The following is a 26,372-nucleotide window of genomic DNA, read 5'->3' as shown; positions in this document are numbered from 1 at the left end:
TTAAATTTTTTAATAAATACATTCTGTGACTATGCTAGCCATTGATGAAAATACTAACTAGCATAAGACCAAGCACAAATTCCTGGCACATTTGTAGGATCATTAATTTAGAGGTGGAAGGGCCTAACGAGGTGAGGTCATCATGAGAAATTTAGGTGAATTGCCTGAGGTCACACAACTATAAAGTTTCTGAGGTGAGAGTTTGATCTTTAGGCCTTCCTGACTTCTAGTACTAGAGAATAACTAACAAAGTTAACATTAAGCCACCAGTGATTGCTCTTTGGGTCTGACCATTTAGGCCAATTCTGATACAACTACATTATCCATTCTGTATTATCTGGTCCACTTAATCTCTCAGAGATATGAGAGCATGGCTTTTGTTGAATGCTTTGCTATGATCTAGCTAAAATACGTCTACAGTACTTCTCTTTTGAGAGTTTAATATAATGGATAGACTTCTGGAAGACCCCAATTTGACTTCCGCTTCAGACACTTAGTAGCTGTGAGACCCATGGCAAGTAATTAACTCTTTTGGGACTTAGTTTCTTCATCTGTAACATAAAGATGTTTGACTACATTTCCAAGGTCTTTTCCCACTCTTAAATCTATAAGAGAAAGTGAGATTAGTCTGCCATGAAAAGTTATGGTAGAGTGGGGCAGCTTGGTGGTGCAGTGGATAGAGCACCAGCCCTGAAGTCAGGAGGACCTGAGTTCAAATCTGGCCTCAGACCAAACACTTGACACTTACTAGCTGTGTGACCCTGGGCAAGTCACTTAACCCCAATTGCCTAAAAAAAAAGTTATGGTAGGGGAATTAACAGGGGGGAAAAATGGAATGAGGTATGTTGGCATAAGTTTTTAAGCACTTCAGAAGTTACATATACATTATGCAATTGACATTTATTATGTATTAATATACATTATTATAATATGGAATAATTTAATTAATTTTTCTTAAATTATTGTTTAAAACAGCCCCCTCCCATGAACCGCTATCAGATAAGTTTTACTAAGTACTTAAAAATAATTAAAATTTATTTTTAAAATTTATAATTCGAATACTGTTTATACTCTGGTTTTAATTATTAAGTTTAACTGTTGAGACAAATTTCATCACATCAGATAGCAATCTCTAGATAACAAACATACTTCTTAGTCCCTCCTAATTGCCAACTTGTTTCAAAATATAATTGATATAACAGAGTTTCACTATATTCAAAGAATTAGGATAATGTTGTCCCATGAGGTTTATTATAATAGAATTTTATGAAGAATGAGGTCTTAGAAAAGAGTTCTACTTAAAGTATAGCAATAAGTGCTTTATATATGAAGTTTATAATTAAAGGAAAAGACTTTGTAGGTTCCATAAAAGCATTTACATTAAAGAATTCCTTTATAGGTGAATATGAAAAGGGTGTTGACCACTTGACAAATGCCATTGCGGTATGTGGGCAGCCACAGCAGTTGTTGCAAGTTTTACAGCAGACTCTTCCATCACCAGTGTTCCAGATGCTTCTGACTAAGCTGCCAACAATTAGCCAGGTAAAAAAAAATGGAATTTTCTGCAGTAATGGGGAAAATGGTAGTTATTTAGAATCTGAAAATTAAATTTGATCATTTTGGAATGTGAACTTTTAAATGCTTTCCTATTAAACCTAGTTAAATAATAAAATTCAGCCATAAATTTGAAATAGTATTGCAGGCATATATATCTCAGATCCAATTAGGATAATAATAATGTGGAATAATATTATATTACATAAAGCTATATAGTGAATAATAAGATTATGAAATTTTCTTGTTAATACGTAATAGTTACCGCCACTGGGTACTATAAACTTTGTCATACTGAGTTGACTCAACCTAATGGTTTAGTTACTAGAGAGAATGATCCTTGAAGATCATTAACCTTTAAAAATGCTCATATCCCATAAATTTTGTTGTTTTTGTTTGTTTGTTTTTAACATAAAGTTATATTGGGCTGTCTCTATAAACTTCCCTGTCTTGACAAGTGATATGCTGAAAGTTATAGCCCCTGTTTATTTAGAACTGGCATGCCTTTGTTGTATCAACAAATACCCCCTCTGACTTTTAGGACATGAACTTATAGGGTCAGCTATCATTGATAGGTTTTACACTAATGAGGGTATGTCGTAGTGATACCACTCCAAGACTTGGAGTATAAGTTATGCATATGTTAGAGTCGCTAGTGATAACAGTATTATATTCTCCTCCAGAAACCTAAAGAATTTTTTTTTTTAAGAGAGTACACATTTTGTATTTGGAAGATGACATGTCGTGAAACATAAAAGTCAACCTTTTAAATTCCTAAGTAGCTTTTGCTTGGTAGTGATAAATAATATGTAAGACGTGATGGAGGAAGTAGGAAGAGATCATCAGTACACAGTCTTATAAGTACCTTCTCAATGACCCTTCAGGAAGATCATCTTTCCTAGCTGGATTTTGATACTTAGTGGGAATAGGAGCTGGGGAACAAACAGGACTGAGGGAACAAAAAATTCCATTGAATAGAGGACCCCAAAACTAGGATTTAGACCTTGCCCATAGAAGATTTTATAGAGTGTCAGAAGTTAAATGTACAAAAAATTGATTTTTGTAGTGGCAACAGTGCATGTGCCTGATCTCTTGCCCCACTATTACCACACTAGAAGAAGAATTTATGAATACTTACCATGAGGCACTTGCAGTTTGCACAAGGGGGAGAAAGAGTAAAGTAAAGCAAAACCAAGAGCCCACAAGTACATTAGAATTTCTGTAAGAATTCTTTGAATCTTCTTAAACTAAATTTTAGCCTCTGTTATTGAAGGCATACTGATTTCATTTGGTTCTTTGAATTACTTATGCCTAATGGTATCATTCCCGTATGAAATAGTCTTTATTTTTGTCTCTTGAACAGTATTGAAAACTTAGTATAGAGTGAAAACTAAATTTCTTTGTGTAAATATTGGCCTGTGTAGGGGATGAAGTTATAACCTGTGATGACCAGGCTATATAAGTGTTTCAGACATTGATACCTTGTTATAATCATGCTGCAGTGCTTGGGCTTTTTATGGTGAGCCTGCATTCCTTTGAAGTAGGAATGATTTCGGGGTGAATTGTTCTGAAAGTCTTGATCAGTAGTCTTGTTTTGTTTACCAGGGAGAGAAGAATATAGGGTCCCATTTTCCACCTCCCCTTTGTTTTAGTTTAAATAATGGCATGTTAATTCTGTGGGTTACAAAGTACAAAAGCTGCCATGTATTGGTAGACTTTGTATTGCATTTTCAAATGGAAATAGGTCTAATTTGGTCACCTTTCTACTTGGCTGTAACTATGAAATACCATATCATATTTTAAAAATAATAAGGGGAATTGGCCAGTAAGGTACAATTTCCAAATGCCTGGATTAGCAATGTATTTTTCTTGTATGTAGGTGGGCTTAATGTTTTTTGTATGAAATCTATATATATTTCCTTTTTTTTTCCTCCATAGAGAATTGTGAGTGTACAGAGTTTGGCCGAAGATGATGTGGAATGAGAAACATGTCAACATAATAAAATCTTAATAAAAAATTTTTAAATAATTCTTAGCCCAGAAGATGAGCAGCAATGGGGGGAAAGGGCAAACATGCTAGTTATGGACTATGTATTACACTGAAATCTACCAAAGTTGATTCTAACTTTGTGTAGGTGAGTTTGCTTGGATTTTATTTATTTATCTTAGTGAGAAGTGTATTTTGATAAAAAAAATTTCATTTTATAAATACACTATGAATTATCTAAATAATACTAATTTCATTTGTTACTAAAATATGCAGTTGCAAGATACATATGACATGACACTACTACATGTTAAAAAAAATACCCAGTGCTCATTTTTTGAAAAATAAAAGTTAAGGCAATAAAAAGAATTCTGCACTCCATGTTAGAGAGCTAATGGGTGGATTTGGTTTATCTTAGTAAATTTTGTAATATAGTAGAAAACTGACTTCTTTTTTTTTTTAATTTACCGAAGCTAACAAGCTGTGAAATTCACTGGATGTGAAGTATTTCCTATTTATAAAGATAATCATGGATACATTTAGGAGATATTTTTGGTGTATAAGACAACAGCTATCAACAACCAAAAAAACCCTTGAAAATTATTTTATTTAAAACAAGCATATGAGTCCTAGATAGTTATCTTGCAAATCAGAGTTATTGGAAAGAGCACTGAACCTAGTAACAGTCAAGAAACCTGTTCTAGTTCTGTTCTGTCACTAACAGCTATGGTTGTGTAGGACAGACTCCTTTATCACAGAACTGCTGAAAATGAGAGATTTGTATTAAGTAATCTGAGTTCTTTTCAGCTCTATGATTATCTTCTTCATCGTCAAAGCCACTTAGTTATGGTGTGTTTTCCATACATGTTTGTCTTACCAGTCACAAATATTAATTACATATTCCAAAATGGTTTCCTTGGCCTATTACTATTACCCTGATGAGTTTTTCTTTTTAATTTAAAAATCAGTAGTGAAGAAAAATTTTCTGACAGTTGACTATCCAAAAGTAGACTAGTACATTTATGTCAAAATACTGTGAATTCCCCATCATTGAAGGTCTTCAAATTGGAGACTGTATGACCTTTTTGGAACTCCTTTTCAGTTATGTGTTGGATTAGATGATTTCTAAGGTGAAGTCGCTTCCAACCCTGATATATTTTAGAGTAAGTTTAACTTACCCTTACTTCCTTGCACTTTTCGCCATGGTCTTCATTCATTTCTCCTCCTCTACACCTTCAAATCTTTGTTGTTGTTGTTGTTTTTACTTTCTTGAACATTGAAACATCAGGGTTTGACATCATGGATGAAGACTTTTTCTTGGAGGGATTGGGCTGATCAATCTTTTTCTGTAGGCAAACCAGTTGGAAAACTAAAGCCTAGCATCTGGTACATATTGGGACATTCTAGTCTAAACACTATCTTAAGTCTTTCTGAACTATAGAGTGGCCCCAATGATTTGCTACGACCTGTTTATAAAACTTTTCTTTAAAAAAAATCATGTTGGGGCACCTAGGTGGTGCAGTGGATAGAGCACTGGCCCTGGAGTCAGAAGGACCTGAGTTCAAATCTGGCCTCAGACACAACACTCCTAGATGTGTGACCATGGGCAAGCCACTTAACCCCATTGCCTAGCCAAAAAAAAAAAAGTCATGTGTTCTGTTCAGTAGCATTGAAATCTTGTTCTACAATCTCCTCTAGTTTTATAATCTTAAGAACTGAGAGCCTTAAAATAATGATTTGGTGACTAAAAATGGGGGAGAAGGGGAGGCCATTCTGCCAAGGGGAATAAGGCTTTTGTGGAGCTCCTCAGGCTTTCTGCTGTGAGCATATTAAACAAGTGTTGTAACTAGGCTGTAGATAGTTAGAGGAAGAAGGTAGACACTGAGAGCTAAGACAAGGAAATACCGAAGTGCAAGCTTCTTTGGAAGAAATGAAGCATCACAGAAATTTACAGAGTGGAGCAGACCACTTAAACATTGAAGGGAAAGAAAAAAAATCTTGGAGAAATTCTAAGTTACAGAAAAGTTGCTGATCCGTAGTGGTGGAGTTTCTGTAGCAGGAGTTTCTTACACTGATGAAATCAAGGATCTGGACTAGAAAACCAACGCTGTGTTACAAACCATCCAAACACCCATAAGTGAAAGAAAGATGGCAAGAATGGAATAAACTTGGATACAGGAAAGCAAAAGATTATCCTTGTGACATCAAGGCCCACCCAGTAAAAACAGTCATTTGCACTTGGCTATTTCTGATCCTAAAAAGTATATGTTAAATTGGGCCCTTATGAGAAATATTTTAGTGAACTGATGGGGGAATATTTTCCTTATTGTTTATTGTTCATCAAAAGAATGAAAAGTGAATTTTTTTTTAGCAAATTATAATTGTATTTTGGAGGGCAAGTACAAATTTAATGCTAGTTACATGTAGCATCAGAAAACTAAATATCTTCAAAAAATAATTGATCTTGAAGGTAGAGAATAGTGTTTTGAATTTTTTAGATGTCAACTTGTAGGACTGGTTCATGTTCTCTTTCTAAAGGATTTTATCTTTTATGAAACCCCAGTCCATTTTGGTAATGTCAAAGCCTGTTATGTTCAAGTGAATTAAATGTGCCCCTTTCCTATTCCCTGCCAGCCCCCTTTAAGAAAAGAACAAATTGTGTACACACTTGATAAAACCTTTGGAAGTGAAAAGTCATGAACTTTCACAGGTAGACAGGTTTCTTTGTATGGACAAATATTTTTGATCTGTTAAATAATTTCATACTTGGTGCAAAGCATCAGGAACATTTTGGACACATGATTTTTACCATCATCATGCCTGTTTTTGTTACATTATTCAACCTGTGGACAAGGGTGTTGCTCAGAATATAAAATGTTACAGAAATTTCAAGAATGTTGGTATATTACATAAACAAGCACTATACAGAACTTTCAATCTTATAAAAGATGAATTTTTTTAATGTTGCTTGTGCCTCAAGCTGTTAAAAAGTGAAATATTAAAGGGCTTGGAGAAAATCTGTGGGCCTCATTATGTTTGCAGAATTGTCTTTGTAATGTGAATGTTGGAAGGCTCTAGACTACCTGTGTGAACATGAGTCAAAGTTAACTCTGTTAGTTTTGGTTTCCTCATCTGTAACAAATAAGTGCATGTTACTTGTCCTTGTCTATTCTAGGTATAGAGGAAACAAAGTTAAGAGGTAAACTTTCAAGGAGCTTAAAACATTAGAGAAAAAAATTTAGAGCCTGATTAATGCTGAGGCTTTTGGATCCCTGCAGGAATTTGAAGATTCCGTGGCTACTTGCTGCTGAGGGAAGAAGAGACCAGTGTCAGAGGACTTTATGTCAGAGGGTCAATGATCTTGTAAAATGGGTTTGGATATTGAAGGTTAGGTTTCAAACCCTAGTCCTTGGAGAAGTCATCCTGTCTTCATGGTGCTTGTTCAGCTCCCGGCCCCATTACCTCTCCTTGATAGCCTTGTCTCCAATGGCCCGTGCCAAAGAGCTGAGCTAGCATCTAGAACTGGATCCCTTGTTGCCCGCCGGGCTGTGCCCTGCTTGTAAGTGTCCAGACTAGACTTGGTCTGAGAAAGTGGTGACAAGAAAAGCAGTTTGGTTATTAGAAACTAAAACGCCGGTGAACAATTTCTGAGATAGGTCCTTAAATTAGGGCAAATAAGCTGCAAGCACAAAACATTGTGTTCAGTTTATCTGACTTAGGAAAACAGGAGTGAATTTATGTACTAAAGATTAATAAGGATGAAACATGTATTTAACTCAATAATCAGAAATACTTACTTTAAGTTACAGTAAAGCTCTATTTAGGGGCAGCTAGGTGGCATAGTGGACAGAGTGCCAGGCCTGGAGTTAGGAAGATTCTTCTCCATGAGTTCAGATTTAGCCTCAGACATTAGCTTTGTGACCCTGGGCAAGTCACTTTACTGTATTTGCCTTAGTTTCCTCATCTGTAAAATGAGCTGGAGAAGGAAATGACAAACCATTCCAGTATCTTTGCCAAGAAAACCTCATGTGAGGTCACGAAGAGTTGGACACAACTGAAAAATGATTGAACAAAGATACTTCTATTTCAATATTTTTGAGCTTGAATGAATATATATATATATGTATATATTTTAAATCTTACCTGTTTTTGTTGTCCCACAACTGCTGGTCATTAGTCTTTGCTAGGTAGTAGAATATTGATAATTCTTATAGGCTGTAATACTAATGTCAGTAATATTTGATGAGATTTTAAGTTATTAGAAAAAATACAGGCTGCTAGGTGGAGCAGTGGATAAAGCCCCGGCCTTGGAGTCAGGAGGACCTGAGTTCAAATCCAGTCTCAGACACTTGACACTTACTAGCTGTGTGACTCTGGACAAGTCACTTAACCATGATTGCCTCACCAAAAAGCAAAAACAAAGACTAGTTCTTAATTGTTCAATGTCATGAGTGCCTTAGGAATCTGTTTGGCCTGAGCTGTTTCATATTTAGTATTGACTGGGATAAAGGTATTAAAGGTGTGTTCATCGAATTTGCAGACAACAGCTGGGAGGGATAGCCAGCACAACAGAGGACAGATTCGGGATCCAACAGGATATTAATACAACCATCCTAGTACAGCTCATCACTACCCACCCTAGACTTACAATAACCTTCTAATTGGCCTCACTGCCTTGACATCTCTTCCTATACCAATCTATTCACTCAGCCGCTAAAGTGGTTTTTCTAAAAAGCACAGGTCGAACTATTGTTACTTTCTCACCCACACTTCTCCAACTGGCATTGACTTTGTTTCCTATGTCAGTCAATACACTCTGTTTTCTTCACACCACTGGGTATTATGCTAAATGCTGGGGATATAAAGAAAGGCAAAAACATTACACTTGCTCTCAAAAGACTCACTGAAGGAGTTTACGTTAAGTTCGTTTTTCAGTTGTGTCCAACTCTTAATGATCCCATTTGGGATTTTGTTGGTGGTTTGCCCTTTCCTTCAACTCATTTTACAGATGAGGAAACTGAGGCTAACTGTGAAGAGACTTGCCTAGGGTCACACAGTGTCTGAGGCCAGATTTGAATTCAGGAACATGAATCTTCCTGACTCCAGGCCTGCACTCTATCCACTGTGCCAGCTAACTGCCCCACTGATGGAGACATGGTGTACGAAACCATGTACATAAAAAGTAACTCAGAAGGTATTCTCAGATGAAAAACACTAGAAATGGAAATGACTGGGAATGCTCTCTTGCAGAAGATGAGATTTTAGTTTAGACTTGAGTAAGAATGAAGGAGAAGCCAAGGAGTAGGAGTAAGGAAGGAAAAAAATTCAGCCAAAGAGACATTTCAAAGGCCTGTAGTTGAAATGTGTATGATGAATAGCAAATGGGCCATTTATCTGAATTACAGAGTTTATAGAGGAGAATAAAGGATGAGAAGACTGGAAAGGAAAAAAGGTGAGGTCTGACAGGATTGTAGTGCCAAACAGGGCTTTTTACTTGGTCCCAGAGGTAATAGGGAGCCACTGGTGTTTATTGAATTGGGGGTAGGGTGTGACACACTTAGATACTTAGTTTGGGGAAATCCTTTACATGACTAAATGGAGGATAGATTATATTGGGTAGAGGCTTGAAGCAGGGACAACAATTGGAATACCATTGAAAAAGTACAGATAAGAGAAAATGAGCCTATACTCTGCTGGTGACTTTAAGTGGAGAGAAGGGGCCATTGTGAAAGCAGAAAACATTTGACAGTAGATTGGATATATGGGGTGATTGTAAGTGAAGAGCCAAGGATGATACTGAGGTTGTGAGCTTGGGTGTTTGGGAGAATGGCAGTGCTTTGATAGTAATGAAGAAGTTGAAAAAAAGGGGAGGGTTTAGGGGGAAAATCATCATTCTATTTTGGACATATGAAATTTGAGATGTCTATAGGACATCAGTTCTAGGTATCCAAAAGAGTGAGACTTGATAGGTAGGTTTGGAAATCATCTTCATGAAAATGCTAATTGAGCCTGTGAGAATTAATGGGCTCACCAAGGGATAGAGGGCTGGAAAAGACCAACAGGAAAGGCTCCAAAAGTGCATGTAGAAATAACGTGAATATAACTTTGAAAAACACAAATCTGAATGGTTCATGATGTACTGTTATCCACCAAGTTCTAAAATAACATCACTTGTATTTTGTTAGAGTTGATAATTACCATATCATTGTTACAAATGCATGAGGCTTATTTCTGTATAAGAATATTCAATGCTTGGGCCTCCTGATTCCCATTTCAGGGAGCTTCAAGGAGCGATGGCGCCTTGAGCACTAATCTGCATTCTTAAGAATCTGTGCCTGTTAACTAGTGCACTAAGATCAAAGAAGTCTGGCAGTTACTGAAATGGTATTTAAAGAAAAAAAAAGCAATCTTTTTGCCACTGTACATTCTATTATGGCTAATGGATAGAAAGCCAACCTCAAAGCCCAGAAGATTGGATTCAAGTTGTCTCTGATACATTGGCTGAGAGACTGAGCAAATCACTTCATCTCTCAGTGCTCTAAAAGTCTATGCTAAGTTGAGTCCAAGTACCAGGCAGCTCTAGGAGCTAGGGAAAGGGCCATTCTCTGGATGGAGGCAGTTGTTGTCCTTGCCTTCTCAAAGCCACACCCCTGATACAGATGTTGTGTGCTGGCAAGTGACAAAGGTGCTGTGCTTTGTCCTGTGAGGGTGAGTAGCCAGGCTTTGACTCAACTGTTTGGACTCTCCCAACCAGAGCCCTCCCCTCTAGGACAATCTAGAGCATGTTTTGAGGTCTAGAATGCCATAAGGTGGGTTCTGTAAATTAGCTGTGGTCAAAATCAAGTCCCTATGGCATCAAAGATATCTTTGTCCCTTATTTATAACCCGCCCCTGCCCCATTCAATATTTGACTCTGTTTTCATACCTTCATCTCCAAACTTCAGGCATTTTCACTGGTTCTCCTCTATACCAGGAATTCTCTCCTGCTTATTGCCATCTCCCCAACTTCTCTGGCTTCCTTCAAGTACCAATTAAACTCCCACCTACAGGAAGCCTTTCCTGATTCCTCTTAATGTTAACTCCTCTTATTATCTGCAGTTTATCTTATATATCTCTTGTTTGTGCATAGCTATTTGAATATTGTCTACCCCTAGTAGACTGAGAGCAGGGACTATCTTTGGCCTTTCTTTGTATCCATAGTGCACAGGGCCTGGCATATAGTAGGTGCTTAATAAATGTTTATTGATTGACTATAGTTGTAGAGAAGGTGCCAAACTGTATTGGTAAAGGAAGTTTCCTCACCTGGGAATTCCCTGTATCAATGAAATCCCGGGTCCAGTTGGCTATCCTCACGTGTTTTTTTCACTATCTGTTAGCTGTGGGAGGATGCTGGGTGTTCTTTATTAAACAAGATTATTTTTCAGTGGGTCAATCTAGATTTTTTTTTTCCCCTCCACATTCTCCTTGAAAAGGACAGTGTTGTCTTTTTCAGATTTATCTTCATCCAGATTCATAATATAAAGCAGTTTGGGGTGACAGCTCTTAAAATACTTTATAAGAAGACATTGAATTTAAATGTGACTTTAGAAATTAGTCATCCACAAAAGCAGATTAAATTCCTGTGAAAGATGCCAGCGAAAGGATCATGTGCCTAAAGGTGCTTAATAAATATTATTTGATAGTTATGAAAGACAGCTTGTTCCATATCTCCTCTAGCTCTCAAGCATTTTACTATGAACTCCACAAGGTAAATTTAAGAAAAAAATGAGTAGTATAGCATGGTATTGAATCTTTATTGAATTGTAGATTTACATTTTTCTCCAGTGTTCTTTTTTTCACTTTGATAGAATAGGAGGTCTGGTGTTGTCTTTTATGGATTATTTCATATGAGGTTTGGAAAAAATAACTTCCATTCCTATAGGTGTGTGTGTTAAAAATACAGCAAGATAAAACATCTAACATATTTTGTCATTATAACAGTTCACATTTATTTAGAGTTTTGAGTTTTACAAAGTACTTTCCTCACAGCATGAACTAGATAATTCAGGGATTGTTATCCCTATTTTATGGATAAAGAAACTGAGGATCAGGAGAGGAAATTATCTCAGTTAGTGTGATTTGACCCTGCAGCTATTGCCTCTGTAATTTGCTCTGCCTTTAAACAGGCAGTATATTGATCAGTTCTATCCTGTTCTATTCTCTATCTGGTCCTCTAAACATTTTGTAAATCTCTCTTTACATTTTATCTGAATAGTTCTCTTGAAGAGTTTACACATCTCAAATTCTTCATGTAATTTTATTCATACAATTCATTTGTTTTGCAAACCCTTCCTTTCTAGTGAAAAAATAATCTTTAGCCTAACACCTTTGTAGTTTTTTAAAATTCTAAATTAGTGGAACCACATCAATGAAGTCTTACTGTGTTGCTGTGTTTTGTCAACATAGAGCACACTGGCTGTCTCTTGTGTTAATCTATTGGAGGGGTTTTTTGTTATTTTTTTTTAAACTCTTGACTGATCAGTTGACAGACTGATAAAATTGAGAGCAAAGTAGCATTCACTTTATTGAGATACTTTGCAATGGACTTGGAGAAGAAAAATGGCTCATGAGATTTGAGAGGACAATGCTTCATTCCTCCAGCTAGCTCTGTTCAACGCAGTGGAAACATTGAAGAAAGTTTCAAACTGGATATAATTGAATGAAGTGATATCTGCATTTAGATCCTAGTTCTTTATATTTTTAAAACAAACTTGTGACAACTAGAAAGAAGGGAAAAAACAATATTTCTAATTGTGCCTGTGTTAATAATATTACTAAACCAGGTAAAATTGTCTTTTAAAAAAAAAAAGGACTACAGTCTTGTTTTCAAATTTTCATCAGAAAGAAATTCATGAATAACAACTAAAATTAAACATTTTGTGCTGTTAGGTTTTTTACCTCATTTTCTCAAACTTTTCATAACCTCAGAGTTAGAAGGCTCTTTACTCAACCCAATAAACATTTACTAAACAATGACCAAAGGTCTTTTCTCATTTCATTCTCAAAATATAGTGTGAGATAGACAGAATAAGGCTCATGAGCCACATCTTGCAAATTGAAAAACTGGCAGAAGATTGAAATGTCTTTTCCAAGGCCCTGTAGCTAGTTAGTAGTTAAACTGTAGTACAACCTCTAGTTTCCTGATTAGTAGCCCAAAGTTCTTTGTATGGGCCATATTTCACTCCACTAATTCTTTGTATTTGCAATATGATATGTGTATATATATTCATATATCTATATATGTGTGTAGGAGGCTCAGTAGATAGAGTGCTGGGCCTGGACTCAGGAAAACATGAGTTCAAATCTGGCCTCAGACACTCACTAGCTGTATGATCCTGGGCAAAAGTCACCTAACCCTGTTGGCCTCAATTCCTCATCTGTAAAATGAGCTGGAGGAAGAAATGGTAAACCACTCTGGTATCTTTGCCAAGAAAACCCCAAATGGTGTCATGAAGAGTTGGACACAACTGAACAACAACGATAACATATATGTGTATATGTACTATGTATATGTGTGCATGTATGTATGTGTATTTTTATGTACATGTGATATAGTTCCTCAAGGCACTCCAGGCTGCTCTCCTTGTGTTCAATAAATCTGGACCAAACTCAACCATTTGTAGAAGATGTATATAAATTTATATACATACATATACACTTATACATATACACACATATGAAATATATGGATATGTATACATACATACACACACACATATATATATTATATGTATACATACATATATACCTTGATCTTTAATATGTACTCACAGCTCTATAGGTTATCCATCCAATAGCATATCATAGAGGAATTCTTCATCCACTTGGTTTTTCTTGTGTGGATAGTTAGGGCTGCTAGACATTTCCACTTGAATGTTTCATAACTATCTAGTGCTCAATAGGTCCAAAAAATGGCAAAACATGTCAGTTGCCAAGTCTCATTGATTCTGCCTTCACAGAAAGTATCTTCTATTTGCAGTGCTAACTTAGACCCTCTTCAGCTCTCATTTACATCATTGTAATGTCTTTTATTGCTCTTCCAGCCTCTAGACTCTTTCCCTTTCCAATCTACCCTCTATACAGGTGCCACATTGGTCATCCTAAAACACAAGTATGACGGTGTCCTTACTGTGTTCAAAAAGCTCAAGTAAGGGGCAGGTAGGTGGCACAGTGGATAGAGCCCTAGCTCTGGAGTCAGGAAGACCTGAGTTCAAATCTAGCCTGAGGCATTTACTAGCTGTGTGATCCTGGACAAGTCTCTTAACCCCAGTTGCCTCAAAAAAAGAAGAAGAAGAAGCTTAAGTTGCTCTCTTGAAGACAAAAGACTTCAGGATAAAATATACATTCTTCTATTTGGCTTTTAAGCCCTTCATAATTTAGCTCTAGCTTACCTCTTCAGACTTATTCTCTTCACACACTTGGCATTCTAAACAAACTAGCCCATTTGATGTTTTCTGTCAACAACATTCTATCTCTTATGGCACCTAAATACTGGATAAAGCACAGGACCTTACTGGGAAGTACAGAGTTCAGATCCTACCTCAGATACTTATTAGCCATATGACCCTGGGCAAATCAATTAACCTCTCTCATCCCTCAGTTTCCTCACCTGTATAATGGGAATAAGGCACCACCCTTAGAATTGTGGTAAGGATCAAATGAGAAAATAGGATATAGCACTTTGCTAACTTTAAAGTGCCATATAAATATCAACTATTATTGTTATTATTGTTCTGTTTCTGTACTCTTCACAGGCAGTCCCTCTTACCTGGAACTTTGTCACCTCCACCTCGTAAAATATCCAGCTTCATTAAAAGCTCAGCTTATGTGATGCCTTTTACAGAAGACTCCCCCTATCGCTGTTGCCCTCCTGCTGGAAATTACTTTTATGAATTTTGTGTTTTCTGTGTACATGTTGTTTCTCCCCAGTGGAAGGCAGGCTTCTTCAGCTAGGGTACTGTCTTTTTGTCTTTGTATGCCCAGCACTTTGCATAGGGCCTGGCACATAGCAGGTGCGCATTGTTTGTTGACTGAATGAAAACAAAGCTCATTCTGTATCCCCTTAAACCCACCCCTCCTCTGACTGCCCCATTTCTGTCTAGGTCACCATCTTTCTATCTTGTCTTCAATACCTCAGAGCGACTTCAAGTCTTCATTCTCATGCATTTCCCATATCCAAATACAGTTATCCCTTCCACATTGTGACTTTCCCCATCATGGTTTCAATGCATCACAGGTCGTCATTAGAAATTAAATGGGAATATTTTGGGAATTTTGCAGATGACATGAAGGCCAGCAGATGACACAGCCCTTATGATCAAATACTTAACCCAGATTTTACAATAAGGTACTGCAAACACCCCATAAAAGAAAAATAAAAAATTCAGACTTCTTTTCTGGTACAAAGGGAGGGTCAAAAAATTATATGTGGATTTTCCACATCATGGGGGCACTGAACCTCTAATACCCATGATATAGAAGGGATAACTGTAGATGTCAAATCTTGTGGGTTCTGCTGCCTTAAAATCTCTTGCACTTGTCCCCTTCTCCCCACTGATAGGCTCACCACGTTGGTTCAGACCTCATCATCTCTCACCTGGACTACTGCAATAGTCTCTTACCTGGTCTCTCTGCCTACAGCCTCTGTCTTTTCCAATCCATTCCTCACACAGCTGCCAAAACCGATATTCCTAAAACAGAGCTCTAACCATGTCATTCCTGTGCTAAAGGCCAGTCAGTGACTCCCTATTGACATAAAACCAAAATACATATTCCTTGTTTGCCACTTAAAGCACTTTTCTGGCTACACCTATTGTTCTAGGTTAAGTGTAGTTTGTTGTTTTCACATGCTTCTCAAATTCTAAACTATCTTAGAGGCTATTCCCTGAATATGACTGACATTCCATCTCTTATCTCTGTGCACTTGCCTGGAATGGTCTCTCACACCTCCATCTCTTGGAACTCCCAACTGTTTTAAGACTGAGAAAAAATTCTACTTCCTAGCAAATAAATCAGTCAATCCACAAGCATTTATTACCAGGGGATAGTGGTAAGGATACCAAAACAAAAATGAAATATCCCTTCCTTCAATGAGATTGTATTCTATTCTATCCAGAAAAACAACACAAACACATACAGAAGGCAGTATGTTGTAGTGGGCAAAATGTTGGACTTGGAATGGGGAAGACCTGAGTTCAAATTCAACCTCACCCATTCACTAGCTGCGTGATCCTAGGGAATCACTTGAAGCCTAAGTTTCCTCTGTAAAATGAGGTGGTCCCTTCTACCTCTAAAACTATGATTTTAATTACAAGTAATTTGAGATAGGGAAGGGGAGCAGTGGTAGATGGAGGGTGGGGTGGTGGTAGTGATCAGAAAACACCTATCGTAGAAGGTATCCTTTGAGCTGAGCCTGGAAAAGAGCTAGAAAGCCTTTGGGGTTGAGGTGAGGATAGTGAGCATCTCAGGCTTGGGGAAAGTCTGCAAGGAGTGAAGTGTTTTCTGATATTCCCCGTGATTAGTGCTTTCTCCCCTTCCCTCCCAAGTACTGTCTTTATTTTGCATATTTTTTTTTTTGTATTTACTTGTCTGTGCACACATTGTTTCCCCTGAGTAGAATGTGTACTCCTAGAGCTCAGGGGACTTCTACCTTAGCATCTCACTTCTAGCGTAATGCTGTGCACAACGTTGGTGCTTGAGTCTAACAAATTCTTGTTGAATTGGGCCAAAATCTTTGACTTGACCTTGGTTTTGACTTAGGAGGGTTTGGAGTCTTCCAGGACTTGTGATATAATGAGCACAGAATCATCCCCACACAGAAACATCATTCATCCTTCTCCTTCACCCAAAGAGCTACACACACACACACACACACACACACACACACACACACGATTTCATCCTCAAAGAGTGATCCCTAGTGTATGAAGACTATAGTGGAAGAAATGTTTGTTCTAGCCTTGAAACTATGAGTCCTGTGGCAACAATGTAACCAGTTGATGAATTTATTATCTATTTTTTTGTTTGCCTTGTGTTCATTTATTAATCTTTCATCTACTTCCAAAGTCCATCTTTAGTTATCAAACAATATAACCTTGCTGTAGGACATTCATTAATTGAGCCCTCTGTTGCCTTCATGATATCTTACTATCCTTCCAACGGGGAAACCAGACCAACACTTGTTCTGATACCCTTTCACCTTGTCTGATCTCCCTTCCCTAGTAAATGATTGCATTTTTCTCCAGCACACCACTGTTTTTGCCATCTAGTAATCCCCTTCCACTCATTCTGTCTCCTTCCATCCCTTGAAACAACCACAGATGATAATAATTCTTCTGGATTTTTGCCCACCTAAATAACATAATGAATTCCCCACTCAGTCCTGCTTTCCACAATCATCCTTTGGAACAATTTCAGGCCTTAAAAGCCCCACTTTTCTTTCTTTCTTTCTCTCTCTCTTTTTAATTTTACATGGAAAATCCTCTTCTAGTGATTTAGGAGTTCCAAAGCTGGTGTGGTATTATGAGATCATTGTGATTTTTCTGATCAAATAATCTGATCTCTTCAAGGATTTACCTCAGGTATGTTTCTTGATTGATTTGATTATCTATCAAAGACTTTAGCTGAGTTTTTTTTCCATTTAATTTTATTTATTTTTTGTCACATTTTAAGTTCTGAGCTATCTTCCTCCCTCCCCAACCCTCACTAGAGAAGACCATTTTTTCATGCACACATAAAACCATACTATGCATATGTCTTTTTGTCAGTTCTTTCTCTGGGGTTGGATAGCATCTTCCTTCATAGGTCCTTTGTGGTTGATTTGAGTATTTTTAATACTCAGCATGGCTTAGTCATTCACACTTATTTTTCAAACAATATTGCTATTACTGCATACAGCATTCTCTTGGTGCTGCTCATTCCACTCTTCATTATTTTATTTAAGTATTTCCATGTTTTTCTAAAATCAACCTGCTCATCATTTCTTATAGCACAGTAGTGTTCCATCACATCAAGTTTAGTTTATTTTATTTTGGTCTTTGTGTTTCCTGTAGAAATACTTAGAAATAGGGAATTAAAAAAGACAACTTTTTTTTTAAATGATTATGGATCTGGAGCTGCAAGATTCCTCAGAGGTCATTTAGTAGTTAAGTGTTCAACATGGGGCCCAAGAGAAGCGTGCAGCCCACAGTACTCCATTGTGCTACTTGAATCAGATTAAAATATAATTGAAAAATATAACAAAACAGATAATATTATTTTTTAAAAACTATATCAGTATGTGATCTGCAGGGATCCTTATATAAGGATTAGTGGCCCCTGTTTCTATTTGAGTTTTTTTTTTTTTTGACCAGGCAGTGGGGTTAAGTGACTTGTCCAGGGTCACACAGCTAGTAAGTGTTAAGTGTCTGAGGCCGAATTTGAACTCAGGTCCTCCTGAATCCAGGGCCGGTGCTCTATCCACTGTGCCACCTAGCTGCCCCTCTATTTGAGTTTTTAACACCACTAATCTCTATGAAAAGGGTATCAAGGAGAGACTGGTTGGAAAGTGGCTATGGAAAGCTATGAAAAGGCTATGGAAAGATCAGGCAATATGATTGAGAAAAGGCCCTTAGATTTAGCCATTAAGAGCTCATTGCTAACTTTAGAGAGAGCAGTTTCAGTTGCATGATGATGTTAGAAGCCAGACTGCAGAGGATTCAGAAGAGAGTGAGAGGAGAGGAGGGGGAAATCAGATTGTAGATAACCTTCTCAAGGAGTTTAGCCACAAAAAAAAGGAAGAGAGTTATAGGATAGTAACTAGTAGAGATGGATAAATGAAGTGAAGGATTTTTAAGGATGGGGGAGACATAAGCATGCTCGTAAGCAATAGGGAATCAGCTAGTAGATGGGGAGAGATTAAAGATAAGTGAGAGAGTGGGAATTATAGGGGAAACAGTCTGCTGGAGAAGACAGATGGAATGGGTCACTAATGCATGTAGAAGGTTTTTCCTTGGCAAGGAGAAGGGCCACCTCTTCCAGTGAGACTGGGGTAAAGGCAGAAATAGTTGCAGAAGGAATTTGTGAGTTATGAGATGAGGAGGAGGGGAGAAAGGGAGATTTAGGTGAATGACCTCAATTTTTTCAGTGAAATATGAGACAAGGTTCAGTTCTCAGCTGAGAGGATAAAAGGACCAGGAGCTTTGAGACGTCTAAAGAGGGATGAAAAGATTTGTAAGAGTAGGTTACCTAGCTACAGTGGAGAGCCAGTTGAGATTTTGTAACATAAATGTATGTTGTTCAGTCATTCAGTCATGTCCAACTTTTTGTGACTTCATGGACCATAGCACACCAGGCCCTTTTATCCAAGTCTGTCCAAATTTATGGTCATTGTTTCCATGACATTGTCTATCCATCTCATCCTTGGCCGTCCCCTTTTCGTTTTGTCTTCAATCTTTTCCAACATCAGGGTCTTTTCCAATGAGTCCTACCTTCTCATTATGTGGCCAAAGTATTTAAGCTTCAGCTTCAGTATTTGTCCTTCTAATAAGTAGTTTGAATTAATTTCTTTAAGTGACTGATGTGACCTCCTTTCTGTCTAAGGGACTCTCAAAAATCTTCTCCAGCGCCGCAATTTGAAAGCATTGATTCTGTGGTGCTCAGCTTTCCTTATAATCCAGCTCTCACAGCCATACATTACTGCTGAAAAAACCATAGTTTTGACTGTACAATACAGACCTTTGTCAGCAAAGTGATGGTATGCTGTCCAGATTTGCCATAACTTTCCTTCCAAGAAGCATCTTTTAATTTCATGGCTGCAGTCAGCATCTGCAGTGATCTTTGAGCCTAAGAATATAAAATCTGACACTGCTTCCATTTCTTCTCCCTCTGTTTGCCAGGAAGTGGTGGAACCAGTTGCCAAGATCTTAGCTGGTTTTTTTTTTTAATATTAAGCTTCAAAAGTATAACTTTTAAACTTTCACCCTCATCAAGAGGCTTCTTAATTCTTCTTCACTTTCTGCTATCAGTCATATTGTCTGCAAATCTGAGATTGTTGAAATTTCTTCCGGCAATCTTAATTTACACATAAATATGTGTATATATATTTATTATAAGTTATTAAAGTCATATTCAAAGTACATCATGGGAAATACCAGTCTGGACGAATCAAAAGCCAGAATTAAGGTTGCTGGGAGAAATATCAACAACATAAATCTATGGTGGACCCAGTTAGTACAGTTGTATGATTCTTTCCAGCTTTGTTCAGCGGCACATGAGTACAAGTGAAGGCAGTGGATGATGGGAGTAATCCAAGTCTGAGGCTTGGCAAGGCAAAATCCTGGAAAGGATGAGTGAGAGAGAGATTTGAGAGAAGAGGAGGGTGTTGAACTGGTTGACCAAGTGGTCAAGATGGGGAAGGAAGGAGAGTGTAGCTAGAGCAGGGGGTGATGATCAGGGAAAGAACTGATGGGTTAAAAGATTGGAGGCCTTTTTGTGGATGAAGATCAGGGCTGATAAGGGCCTCATTTCTAAATTATATAGAGAATTAAGCCAAATTTATAAGGATACAAGTCATTCCCCAATTGATAAATGGTCAAAGAATATGAACAGGCAGTTCTCAGATGAAGAAATTAAAGCCATCTATAGTCATATGAAAAAATACTCTAAATCACTATTGATTAGAGAAATGCAAATCAAAACAACTCTGAGGTACCACATCACACCTATCAGATTGGCCAACATGACAAAATGGGAAAATGATAAATGTTGGAGAAGATGTGGGAAAATTGGAACATTAATGCATTGTTGGTAGAGTTGTGAAATGATCTAACCATTTTGGAGAACAATTTGGAACTATGCTCAAAGGGCTATAAAAACGTGCATACCCTTTGACCCAGCAATAGCACTTCTAGGGCTGTATCCCAAAGAGATCATACAAATGGGAAAATCATACACATGTACAAAAATATTTATAGCAGCTCTTTTTGTGGTGGCAAAGAATTGGAAATTGAGAGGATGTCCATCAGTTGGGGAATAGCTGAACAAGTTGTGGTATATGAATGTAATGGAATACTATTGTGCTGTAAGAAATGACGAACAGGCTGACTTCAGAAAAACCTGGAAAGACTTGTATGGTCTGATGCTGAGTGAAGTGAGCAGAACCAGGAGAACATTGTACATAATAACAGCCACATTGTGTGATGACTAATAATTAATAAGATTAACCCTTCTCAGCAATACAACGATCTAAGACATCTCCAAAAGCCTCGTGATGGAAAATGCTCTCTGCAAGAAGAAGGAACTATGGAGTTAGGATGCAGATCGAAGCATGCTATTTGCTATTTTTTTTCTTCTGTTGTGTTTTGTTTCCTCTTTCTGGTGGTTCCTCCTATTGGTTCTAATTCTTCCTTATAACATCACTAATGTGAAAATATGTTTAATAGAAATGTATATGTATAGCCTGTATCAGATTGCGCATCGTCTTGGGGAGGGAGGTGGGGAAGGAGGGGGAGAAAAATTTAAAACTCAAAAGCTTATGGAAATGATTGTTGATAATTCAAAATAAATTAATTAAAAATTTAAAAAAAAGATCAGGGCTGCAAAGCAAAGGAGAGGTAAAATGATGACAGATAACAATAAGAGAATTTCATGAACATGGTAGTGGTGCTTTTTTGGGTGATGAAAATACCAGAAGTGTGACTATCACCGTGTGTAGCTGAGGTACGGTGGAAGAGCATGCTGGTCATGGGAAATGAGCAGATTGAACTGGAAGGTTAGACTATTTGAAAAGAAATACTAATATGAAAGTTGAAAGCCCCTAGCATGAGGGTAGGAGATGGGGATGAGAGAGATTATGAGCCAGGCACTGAACTTATTGAGGGAAGAATGGGAATATCTTTGAGGTCAGGATACAACAGTTACCAGAATTTTGATTGGATGGTAGATATGGATTGAAGAACCTGAAGGGATGAGAAGTTACTGAGTGATGGTCATCAGGGATAAGCTTGGAAATAGCAATAGGGAGCAAGGAATATTCCAACTCCCTTACCTTGACCAGTGAGTCAGGAAACAAGTGAAAGTCCAACCAGTGCAGGAAAGGGTGACCAGGAAGGCTGTGTTACCAGGAGGGAATGAGATCTCAGTGAGAGCCAGAAGAGAAAAGAAGTGGGAAAGAAAAAGATTTAAGATGAAAGCAACTTTATTACCTGTAAAGCTGGCATTCCAGAGAGCACAGTGGAAGACAGTAGCTTTAGAGTCAGAGGTTGGGGAAGGGGGTGAGTTTAGGGAGATGGGATTAAAGGAGCAGGCAGTGGGGATGGAGAACAGGGTTGAATAATGATAGCTCGGGTTTCAGAATCACTGTGATATGTATAACTGGGTGGGAGTTTGTTCATCATTGAGGAATGAGTTCAGGCAGTTATCTTTTGGGTTTTGATCTCAGGGTCTTAGGCAGCCCAGCAGGGGACCAGTGGGGAGCATTGATAGAATAGTGTTTCTTTCTTTTCCCTGCAGGCAGGCCAAGCCTAGCCAGGCAAATAGAGGGAATGTGATAGAATAGCGTTTTTCTCTGTCCAGGCAGGAAGATAGGCAGAGGGAGCGGGATGGAATAGTTTCTTTGTCTGTCCTCTGCAGTCAGGAAGATTCTAGGCAAGGTGACTAGTATATGATGGAATGGCCAGTTGCACAAGGTGAATAGGACTCACAAGTCTGCATAAGCAAATATAAGAACATAAAACACTTATGTAGACTTTTTAGCTCGTTGTGTTGCTCTTGAAGGAAAAGCCCCTGTAAGGGTGGCTGAGCAAGTATTTCTCACTCACCTTTAGACCTGTCCAGATCTGGCTCCCTCATCACAGTATTTCAGCTATAGAGTGATCCCCTTAGTGATCCTCTTCTCCTCTGAAAAAGAGAATTGAGGAAGCTTTCCCCTCTGACGGAAAGTACTCTATTCCTGAACAGAGGATTAATCACCAGATAATCCTCGTGTCTAGAAACTTCCATATCTCAGAATGCTTTATCACTGACTTGCGCTCTGAAAAAGGAACTCAAAAGTGGAAGGCAGCTGAGACTCGTCTCAGATTCCTGAGAACGAATGTACTTCCGTTGTAAATTGTTATTGCTCATCCTGGTTGGGGAGTGGAGTGGTGAGGTTATTGGGAGAGGGGGTGGGGAAGAGAAGTAGAAATCTCTTCCCTCCACCCCCACCCCGCCCTTGTACTCCATTCTGAAAAGGATCCTCTTGGTAAAAAGGGGAAAGCCTCATTCTTACAGACTACAGGAAGCCCAGTTCCTTGACATAGGTCTATCTTCTCCAGGGCCTCAGTCATCCATTCATCAGGAGGCAGCTTCAGTTCCTGGAGAGCAGTTCTAAGAGTTCTCCATGTTCTCTCCTCAAGGGGTTAGGGAACATGTCCAGCTCCATGGGATCACACGTCCCTTTTGACAAAGGTTCACATCCTGTAATGTCATCATGTTGATTGGGGGGAGGAGATGGGGGACCATCAGATTAACCAGAGATTCTCCTAGCTCCTCTGACTATATGATTTTTATTGATGCCTTTTGTTTTTAACATCATAGACATTTCTCCAAATACATTACTCCCTCTCTCCTACTCAGTGAGCCTTTCTTGTAGCCAAGGAAGAAAAAAAAAATCCAACAGTTAAATAAGACCAATCAACATGCTGATTGCATCTGAGAGCCTAGGCAACATTACACACTCATAGAGCTCTACTTCTCCAATGAAAAGGAGGGAGATGCATTTCCTTATTTTTTCTTCAGAGACATTAGTCATTATAATTGTACAACATTCAGTTTTGTTTTCTGTACTTTTTATTTTCATTGGCATAATTATTGCATACATTGTTTTCCTAGTTATGTTTACTTCACTCTGCATTATTTCCTGGAATTCTTCCTACATTTCTCTGAATTTCTCACTTTCATTATTTCTTATGGAACAACACATTCATGTCCTTCAGTTTATTTAACCGTTCGCTATCTGAAGAACACTAATTTGTTTCCAATTCTTTGCTACCATGAAAAGTGTTGCTATGAATATTTGGTGTATGTTGGACTGTGACTTACTTTGTATATACTTAGCAGTGGTATCCCTGGGGAAAAAAGGAATGGACAGTTTAATCATAAAAAAAAACCATTCTCAAATTATTTTCTAGACTGGTTGTTCCATTTCGCAATTCTAAAAGTATACTTGTGTGCCTGTCTTCTTACTACCTCTCCACCACTACTTTTGTCTTTTGCAATGTTTGCCATGTTTGCTGTTGTTCAGTCATTTCCGTTGTGTCCAGCTCTTAGTGACCCCATTTGGGGTTTCTTGGCAGATACTGGAGTGGTGCGCTGTTTCCTTCTCCAGCTCATTTTACAGATGAAGAAACTGAAGTAAACAGAGTTAAGTGATGTGCCCAAGATCACACGGCTATTAAGTGTCTGAAGCCAAATTTGAACTCAGATCTTCCTGACTCCAGGCTGGGTCCTCTATCTACTGTACCACTTACCTGCCCTATTTGCCATGAAGGTTTTTTTTTATTTATTTTTATTTATTTTTAGGCAATTGGGGTTAAGTGACTTGCCCAGGGTCACACAGCTAGTAAGTGTCAAGTGTTTGGTCTCAGGCTGGATTTGAACTCAGGTCCTCCTGACTTCAGGGCCCGTGCTCCATCCACTGCGTCTCCTAGCTGCCCCGCATGTAGGCTTTTGAAAATGATTCTCTATTGCAGAACATTTTTTAATAGTCATAATTGAATAAAAAGTAGAAAGAGTATATAATGCAAGTGACAACACAGGAGACACTGGAGTTGGAGCAGGAACTTTTCTAGCAGGTTCACTCTTAATCTGGGCAGACAGGAAGACAGGAACGGAAACATAATGAGGGGTTAAAAATTAGGTTTCTTTATTTCAATGGAGTTTGCTGATAATGGGAGTACCAACTCCTACAGCTTCCCCTAATTACTCTTCTCTCAGGGTAGGCGAGAAGATACAAAGTAGGAGCACAACTCCAATCACATCCCCTAAGCCTCGACGGGGCCAGTTAAGGCAGACACACATGCATTTCCCTATGTATTCCCCAAATCCCTACTCACTGACCAGTGCTCTCTTGATTTATAGAGAAGCACACAAAGATAGCAGACTCAGTCTGTTACTGCAATTGCACTTGAAGCCTTCATAGGTGGTAGAACTTGCCAGATCTTACTCTTTGCTAGAAAAGCTTTGGAGAACTTGGTCATTTCCATGCCAGGCTTTGGAGAAGGACCTTGTGGAGTGATCTTAGGCTGCATTAATAGACAGTATACAGAATGAGGGTAATGACTGTCCTGCTGCCCTCTGCCTTGGCTAGAACATATCTGGAGTGTTGTGCTTATCAGTTCTTGGTAATACATTTTAGGAAGGACAATAACAAATTGGAACAAGTTCAGAAAAGGGAGATCAGGAAGCTAGGTGAGAAGCCTAGACCCAATGCTATATGAAGATTAGCTGCAGGAAATGGAGATTTGTAACCTGAAGAGAAGACTTAGCAGTAGAGAGAGACAAGATGGTAGTCTCAAATATTTGAAATGATATGATTAGGAAGTTAGGGAGAGGATTCTGGGAAGATGGCAGAGTAGGTCAGAAAACTTTTGGCTCTCTAAATTTCCTCCACCGAAAAAAAAAGACAGAACATCGGTTCAGAGCAGCAGAAATAAACATGAAGTAAAGCAGTTGTCCTCCTAAGACAATTTGAGAAGATCTCAGGTAAGACCTGACCTCCTGGAGCAGAGGTTTGGCCTGAGTGAAGTGCAAATATGTCCAGGCCTGACTGCAGAATCAACCCAAAATACGCCCTGGGAGGCAGCCTCAGCCTTAGAAAACTTTCATCTCACAGACAAGTAGGGATCTGAGAGCTAAATATAAGATTGAAGGACCTTCCACTATTGAGGGACACCAAGCACAGCTGTGCTGACTAGATGCATCCTGGGCTATGGCTGTGGGGAGAAGGAACTAGGATACACCTGGTGAATGCAGTAGTGAAGGGGCAGGGACCCTGTTGGCTGTGGACACCTGTGGAGAACACAGTCCCTGGTTTTAGTTCCAGGGCAGAGAGGACAGTTGTAGTTTGCAGTCACTCAGAGAGCAAGATCATTTTCGGGTCAGTGTGATGGGGGAAGGTGGGGATGGCTAGCTGTGGCTTAGGAGTGGAGAGGAGAGCCCAAGGTTGGGTCCTGAGACAGACCTCAGAAAGTAACAGTAAGGACCTGAGGCTTGGGGCATCATTCCCCATACCTTGGAACTACAACTTAATTACACTGATAGTTGCTAAAAACAAAATAAAACAAAAATAAATAAAAATGAGTAAGCAAAGGACAAAGAATACAATCATAGATAGTTACTATGGGAACAGAGAAGATCTGAGTTCATATTCAGAGGAAGATAATGGATCTAAAAAAGTCAAATGGTTCCAAGCACAATAAGATTTCTTGGAAGAACTTAAAAAAAGGCTTTAAAAATCAAATAAGAAAGATTGAGGAAAAATTAGAAAAAAAATTAGAGCAATCCAAGAATATTATGAAAAGAAAGTCAACCAACTGGAAATAGATAAAAAAAAAAAACTTAAGGAAGAAAATAATTCCTTGAAAACTAGAATTGGGCAAAGGGAAGCTAATGATGTTCTAAGATAACAAGAAATCACAAAACAAAATCAAAAGAATAAAAAAATAGAAAAGAAAGTAAAACATCTCATCAGAAAAACAACTGATTTGGAGATCAGATTGAGGAGAAATAATAGAATAGTCAGACTACCTGAAAATTGTGATAAAAAAGAGTTTGT

General features: G+C 38.2%; 1 protein-coding gene across 1 annotated transcript in view; it reads left to right on the top strand.

Annotated features, from left to right (window-relative positions):
• The window catches only part of LOC114049974 (mitochondrial import receptor subunit TOM20 homolog), an 18,849-nt gene extending 15,264 nt beyond the window's left edge, over positions 1-3,585 (top strand). The window contains exons 4-5 of the mRNA XM_027871468.1: positions 1,400-1,542; positions 3,493-3,585. Coding sequence (XP_027727269.1) covers positions 1,400-1,542; positions 3,493-3,537 — 188 coding nt within the window. The 3' untranslated portion in view covers positions 3,538-3,585. The remainder of the gene's footprint in view (positions 1-1,399; positions 1,543-3,492) is intronic.
• The last annotated feature ends 22,787 nt before the right edge of the window (positions 3,586-26,372 follow it).

Source organism: Vombatus ursinus, unplaced genomic scaffold (genome assembly GCF_900497805.2).
Source record: "Vombatus ursinus unplaced genomic scaffold, bare-nosed wombat genome assembly UNPS02014798.1, whole genome shotgun sequence".
Lineage (NCBI taxonomy): Eukaryota > Metazoa > Chordata > Mammalia > Diprotodontia > Vombatidae > Vombatus > Vombatus ursinus.
The sequence above is the reverse complement of the archived record's forward strand: the minus strand, read 5'-3'. Positions and strand labels throughout refer to the sequence as shown.